The sequence below is a fragment of the Bombus pascuorum genome, unplaced genomic scaffold (genome assembly GCF_905332965.1).
Source record: "Bombus pascuorum unplaced genomic scaffold, iyBomPasc1.1, whole genome shotgun sequence".
In the NCBI taxonomy this organism is placed as follows: Eukaryota; Metazoa; Arthropoda; class Insecta; order Hymenoptera; family Apidae; genus Bombus; species Bombus pascuorum.
This window is the reverse complement of record NW_026869745.1, coordinates 21,950-29,315: the sequence shown is the minus strand read 5'-3', so window position 1 is coordinate 29,315 and position 7,366 is coordinate 21,950. Positions and strand designations below refer to the sequence as shown.

General features: G+C 39.8%; 1 protein-coding gene across 1 annotated transcript; it reads right to left on the bottom strand.

Annotated features, from left to right (window-relative positions):
* Window positions 1-4,721: 4,721 nt before the first annotated feature.
* LOC132915823 (POU domain, class 6, transcription factor 2-like) lies at window positions 4,722-6,877 on the bottom strand. The gene is made up of 2 exons (XM_060975607.1): window positions 6,445-6,877; window positions 4,722-4,774 (listed from the first exon to the last, which is right to left on the bottom strand). The coding sequence occupies exons 1-2, from the start codon at window positions 6,875-6,877 to the stop codon at window positions 4,722-4,724; spliced, it is 486 nt and encodes a 161-aa protein (XP_060831590.1).
* Between the last annotated feature and the right edge of the window lie 489 nt (window positions 6,878-7,366).

Below are 7,366 nucleotides of genomic sequence, written 5' to 3'. Positions count from 1 at the left end.
AGCTTGGTAGCATAATGTTTTTACATTGCTCTTGAGATGTTTCGAGTAAAATAGTCTTTTTGCTCTCCAGAATGCTTTATTGGCCTTGGCGAGTTGGGTTTCTATGTGTTGTTTGTAATTTAGTTTGTCATCTATGTTTATGCCTAGGTACTTTACGCAGTTTTTGTGTGGTATGATTGTCTCTTCGGATGACTTTTCTTTTAATTGGAAATTTTTGCAGTGTTTTCTTTCTACTGGGCCGATTTCGCTGGTTTTGGGTTTGAACAGTATGCTTTCGCATTTGTTTGCGTTGATTCTTAGTTTCCATGTGTGGTAGTAATCATTGATTTTGTCGAATAGTTCTTGGAGGTCTGTGTTTATTGTTTTAGTTTTGCGGCCTGTTACGTAGATGATTAGGTCGTCTGCGAAGGCTATGGAGCGTTTGTGGGTAGATTTGTTCATGTCGAACAGGTTTAATATGTCACTGTTGTATATGAGTTCCCTTTCGACTGCCGAAGAGTGCAGACGTGCCTGGTGCCCGGAGAGGTCTCTCAGTCGAAATCGGACGTGGAAAAAAGTGCCCCCGAAAGTGCGAAAAGCGAGGAAAACAAAGCAATGCAACGAGTGCCACCGCTCAGGATATCAAACAACGGTGAAACATACGCCATATACAAAACCATGGAAATCCATGAATGCACAGAAACCGAAATGGATACGACTCAGATGAGTGACGAGAGAAACACCACCAACAACGATCTAACACGACAAGACGAAAGCTGGAAGCTCGTAACTCCCAGCAAAAGAAGAAAAATTACAACAAACGCAAATACTAGGAGGGCTGCAGAAACAGTAAGTAAGCAGTGGCTCCAAGAAATCCCACTACAAAACCCCTTCAGCATACTACCACAAGAGAAGGAACCAGAAACAACTGAAACAACTGAAAAACCAATAACACACAACCCCAAACCACCGCCAATATACATCGATGCGCAAATAATAGACCCCCTCCTCGAACTGCTAAACAATACGGCAGGCAAAGAAAACTACTCAATAAAACAATTAAAACTGGACCAGGTAAAAGTGCAAACCAACGCCCCAGAAACCTACAGAAAAGTGGTAAAAGTGCTAAAAGAAAAAAACGCCGGGTACCACACCTACCAGCTCAAAACTGACAAAAGCTATAAAGCAGTTATCAGAGGGCTACACCCAAGAACAAACACAAGCAACATATGCGACGAACTAGCCAAAATCGGACACCAGGTAAGAGCAATAAACAACATAACGAGATTTGACACCAAACAACCTCTACCGCTGTTCCTAATAGAACTAGAACCGAACAAAAACAACAAGGAAATCTATGACATTAAACAAATCTTAAACACAATAATCACAGTCGAACCACCCAGACAAAAAAAAGACATACCTCAGTGCATGCGGTGCCAACAATATGGGCACACAAAAAATTACTGCAACAGAAACCCGGTGTGCGTCAAATGCGCAGGAAAGCACCTGACAACTTACTGCCCATATACGGGAAAAATAAAAGAGGTAAAGTGCTACAACTGCAACGGAAACCACCCAGCCAGCTACAAAGGCTGCCCAGCCAGAAAAATACTCCAACGTAAATTGTTTCCGCCGCTTAGAAGCAGGACATATAACTACCACCACACACAACAAGACAGGGCAGAAGCTGAGACACCAATTAAAGTACAGTACGTAATGAACAACAACCACAACAATATCAACACCACTGGCAGTCGAAGCTACGCGCAAGCAACCAAGGAAGTAACACCCGTAGCCAATCAAAACCACAACAACAACACCAACGACGCTACAGAAATAAAAGAACTATTAAAACAATCCATCAAAAGCACCGACATGTTAACAAGAACGATAAGCGAACTAAACGAAGCATTCAAGCAGCAATCATTACAAATCACAGCTATGATACAACTGATAACAACCATGCTAAGCAAAAAGTAAAAACGGACATACTAAAAATAGCTGCCTGGAACTCTAACGGTCTACAACAAAGGGCCATTGAAACCAAAGCATTCCTATACCACAACAACATAGACATACTACTTGTATCGGAGACGCATTTCACAACAAAAAGCTACACAAAAATACCGCACTATACCATATACGATACCAAGCACCCCTCAGGAAAAGCACACGGAGGAACCGCAGTGATAATAAGAAACGACATTAAACACCACCTACACAGCCAAGTTAGTAAAGAACACATACAAGCAACTACCGTTACCGTACAAACTAGCAGCAACCGTCTACAGCTGTCAGCAGTATATGCACCACCGCGACACAAAATTACAGCACAAATGTGGGAAGAATACTTCCAACAACTAGGCGACAAGTTTATCGCAGCAGGAGACTACAACTCAAAGCACACAACATGGGGATCAAGAATCACTACACCTCGAGGCAGAACCCTAGAAAAACACATCAGGAAAAACAACCTCAATATATTATCCACAGGAAGACCGACATACTGGCCGACAGACCTGAGCAAAATCCCTGACCTACTCGACTTTGCAGTCACAAAGGGATTAAACGGAAATAAAATAAATATAGCATCCAGCCTCGAGCTTAGCTCCGACCATACACCCATAATAATAACATACAGAAACAAGCCAATACTCTACAACAACTCAGAGACGCTATGCAACAAATCCACTAATTGGCAAACCTTCAAAGAAATAATTGAAAGCAAAATCAACTGCAACATCCCACTGAAAACGCCCCAACACATCGAACAAGCTGTAACAACACTTACAAAAACTATACAAGAGGCAGCACGGGCAACCACAAAACCAGCAACTACCACTAGACCAACAAAACAAATCCCATCAGACATCCTCGAAAAAATTAGAGATAAAAGAAAAGCGAAAGGAAACACCCAATAGACCTCATAAAAGATATAACTTAGAAAAAAAAAAAAAAACGAAGCTGGTACCCCGCTGGGGGTAGCCGCCCACATGCTATATTATTTTTTATTTATATTTTTTTTTTTTTTCTTCACCAACAAGATATAACACTTTACCAAATGTCCGCAAGGACAAATTGTAAAATAACCAAAATAAAATAAAAAAAAAAAAAAAAAAAAAAAAAACTGTTGTATATGTTGAAGAGTAGCGGGGAGTTTACAGTTCCTTGTTGGAGTCCGTTTTTTATGGTGACTTCTTTGTTCGATGTATGGGAACCCTCGATCATTAGGAATGTTCTGTTTGTAATCATGTCCCATATTATTTTGATTAAGTATCTCGGGAAGTTTTTTTTTATTAATTTATAAATGAGGCCTGTGATCCAGACTGTGTCGAAGGCTTTTTCGAGATCTATTAAGCAGGCGGCTACTCGTTGTTTTGCGTTTAGTGCCCAGCAGATGTCTGACGTGAGTTTGTTTGTCGCGTGTAGTGTGGAGTGTTTGTGTCGGAAGCCAAATTGGTTTTCTGGTATAATGTTTTTTTTTTTGCAGAATGTAGTTAGGGGGTTATTGATGACTACTTCAAATACTTTGCTTATGTTGGGGAGGAGACTTATTGGTCGTAGGTTTGTGAGTGATGAGCCGTCTTTATTTTTTTTTGTGATTGCTATTATTTTGGCTTTTTTCCACTTTTTCGGGAAGTATGCGTTGTTTAGCGCATTGTTGAATATTACTGTGTAGTACCATTTTATTTTGTTTGGTAGGTGCTTAAGTGAGATGTTCGGGATGCCGTCGAAGCCGGAGGATTTTTTATTATTTAGCTTGGCGAAGATTTTGTTTAGTTGGTTATAATTTGTAAAGTAATTTATTTCTGTTTCTGGTTGTTTGGGATTGTCTGAGGTGTTTTCGTTTGAGAACGTGCAGACTGTTTTGTTTAACGTTATGTCTTGTTCTATTTCGTTTTTGAGTTTGTTCGTTTCTGCGATGATGATTCTGTTTAATTCTTCTCGGCCCATGTGTTCGTTTTGGGTGTGTGTTTTGGAGAAGTGGGTGCCTATGATGTCTAGTTTTTCTGTTGTTTTAGTTATTATGAAGTTATTCTCGGTGTCTTTGCTGGTGTTGTGTATCTCTATACCTGCTTCTTGGATGAGGGGAGCTTTCTCTGGAGGCAATTTGAGCGGGGTGCTGGGGTTTTGTTCTTTCGGTCTGAAGATTTGATTTATTTGTGGGAACATGTTGGCTGAGTCGTTTTTGGAGATATTTTTTATTTTGTTTGTCCAGTAGAGGTTTATAGAGTTTGCGAATTCTTGTTTCTGTTGTAATTTTATTTTGTGTAGTAGGTATTTTAGGTATTCTAATTCCTCTCTTTTGTCGTAAGAGTAGTTGTGTTTTATATTGTTTATTTTGGAGAGTATGTAGCTTTTGTCTCGTTGTAGTTCTTTTATTTTGTTGTTGATATATGGTTCGCAAGAGTTTTTTTGTTTGAAGGTTGGGACGGATTTTTGGAGTGCGCTTTGTATGTGTTTTTCGATTTCGTCTATGTATGTGTCGATTTGTCTGTTTGTAAGGTTGACGTTGTTGTAGATATTTAGGTCGCATTTCTGTTCGAGTAGTTTTTGGAATTTTTTCCAGTTTGTCTTTTTGTAGTTGTACTTGGGGGTTTCGGTTTGTGTTTCAAGTGTTAGGTAGTCGGATGTGTTTTTGTTTATCTGTAAGAGTATGGCTTTATGGTCGCTGTCGTAGTCTAGGGTTTTGAGCGTGTTATTTGGTCGTAAGTTTTGGATTTTTAGTCGTGCATCTGTTAGGCATATGTCGAGGTATGAGCCTCCTTTTGGGTAGGAGGGTAGCTCGGAGCTGTAAAGGTTTGTTTTGTAGTGTATGCTTTTATTGTCTAGCCAGTTTCTGATGAAGTTTCCTCTCGTATTGTTTAGTGGGTTTTTCCAGCTTGTGTGTTTTGCGTTAAGGTCGCCGGCTATTATGTGGAAGTTTTCTTGTTTGTCGAGCTGTAAAAGTTCGAAGAGGTTATTGAATTCGTCGTTAAATTCTTTTTCGTTTCCGTAGGTTGCGTAGGCTGCGGTGATGAGTAAGTTTTCCTTTTTGTTTATTTTTATTTTTATGGTTGTCGTCTCCAGGGTTTTAAAACTTGTTATTTTGTCGTTTTGGATTTCTTTGAATTTCAGGGGGTTTTTTATGAGGATTGCCGTTCCTCCTCCTTAGATAGCGTTTGGTATATCGTGTCTTATTATGGAGTAGTTTTTGAAGGATACTTTGTGTCTTTTGTTCAGTTTTGTTTCTGAGATGAGTACGATGTCGGGGGTTTCTTTGTTTATTAGGGTTAGCATACTGTATCTTTTTTGGTTTGAGATTAGAGAGTTTGCATTTATTGCAATTATTTTCAGGTGTTTTAAATCTAATTTGGATGTTTTATGCTGTGTTTGTTGGTTTGGTGTGTTTTGGCTAATTGTCGACTGCGATATCTAAGGAGTTGAAGATGGTGTTGAACCTGTCTTCGTGCGATGATATTGCATTTTTTAATTCGTTGAGTTGTATTTGTTGTTGATTTAGTGCTTGGATGATACTTTTTTTAAAATCTTCGAAAGCGTTTAATATTATTTGTTGAGGGATGAACTCGATTGTAATTGGGATTTGGTTTGCCCGCGAATCTAGTTTTGGGTTTATTGTGTGTGGGGGGTTTTCGATTTCCTGCTTTGGTCTTGCTTGTTGTTTCACTGCGTCCGAGAACTTTAGTTCTGGGGTGTATTTTCGGCTTATCTGGTCTAGTCGTTTGATTTTTGTTTCTTTGTCTTTTTTAATTTTTTCTGAAAGTTTTTGGCGCAGCTCTATGATTTTGGGGCACCCTTTGTATGACGCGGGGTGTCCGTAGCTTTTGCAGTTGACGCAGAATATTTTATCCTTTGTGATTGAATCGTCTTTTTTTATTTTGCACTCGCCTGGGCCATGGGGCTCGGTGCATTTTACACAGCGGTAGATTAGGTTGCAGTTTTGTGCTGAGTGGCCTAATCGTTGGCATTTGTGGCATTGGGTAATGTCATTTTTTCTTATTTTTTCCCACGTTATTTTGTAGTAGCTTAGTCTATTTATTTTTTGTAATTTCACGACGTTGCTATTGGGGGATACCTGTACTATGTATATTGGGAGCAGTCTGTTACTTTCCCTTGACTTTCTTGTCGAGAAGCGCGATACTTTCGTAAACTGTATGTCGTCTATTTTTAATGCTTGTAAGTCTTCTAGTATTTCTGTCTCTGTGAGGTTAATGTCTAGTCCTTTTAATAGGAACGTGTGTTGTTTTTGTGCTTTTGGTGTGTATGTGTAGAACGTTGTGTTTGTTGTTATCAGTAATTCTTTTGCTTTAATGTAGTCGTTTAGATTATGTAGGTATAGAGCGTGTTTGTTCGAGTATATTCTGTTGATGTGAAAGTTTCTGATTTTGAGAGCGTCTTGTAAGAGAGCAATGGTGTCTTTTGGGTCTTGATGCGTTATGTTGATTGGCGGGGGCCTGTTACCTTTTGTGGGTGAGGGGGCGTCCTGTTGTTCCTCTGTAGGGTGGTTGGTGGGCTGTTCCTGTTGTGCTTGTTCCCTCGGTGCCTTTGTTCGTGGGGGTTGCTCTTTTGGTTTGATCAGATGAGTATGTTGATTTTGTGGTGTCGGCAGCCTCCTAGGTGGGGCGAGGGGGCTGTTTGTTCGTGTGTCGTTTGATTTTTCTTGGGTGTGTGGTGTTCCCACTGTGGACGTAGTCCTCCTGTTTGCTTTGATTCGCATTTCATTGTTCTTCCTTCTTATGGCTTCCACGATCGCATTTTGTATTGTTGATTCTTTTGTTGACGTTGCTTGAGTGTGAATCTGTTGTTGTGGTAAGGTGGTTTCCTGTGTTTGTAACACTTCAAATCTGTTTTTTGTTGGTATCACTGGTGAGGGAGGGCTTCTTGTAGTTTTCATGGTTTTGCTTTCTTTGACGGTGGTATCTTGTGTATTGTTTTTTTCTTGGATTAGAACGAGATCTTCTTCTGTGTTTTCCGGGTTGTCTGGTAGTCTTTTGGACCTTCCCACTAGTTTTGGTTGTGGGTTGAGTTTCCGCGTTTTTTGCGCGGAAAGTCTTATGCTAATGTTGTTTTCTTTGTCCGTTTTTGGCGAGATTGCTTTTCTTTTACTCGTTTTTTTTGTTGGGATTACGGAGGGTTCCGTTTTTTTGCTTTCTGCTTCATTATCGATGTCGCCTATTTTTTTATTTATTTTGTTGTTATTATTTTTTTTTCCTATTTATAGCGATGGTGTCACTAATCAATTTTCCACTTTCTGTCACTTTTTTCTTTTTTTTCACTTAGACTTTCTCTACGCGAAAGATTGTCTAGTTGGCGCGCGCACTGTTCGGGTCTGGACGAGAACGAGTGCTCTCAACGTGGTATGAGAGTTAGCTGAAGCAAGTAA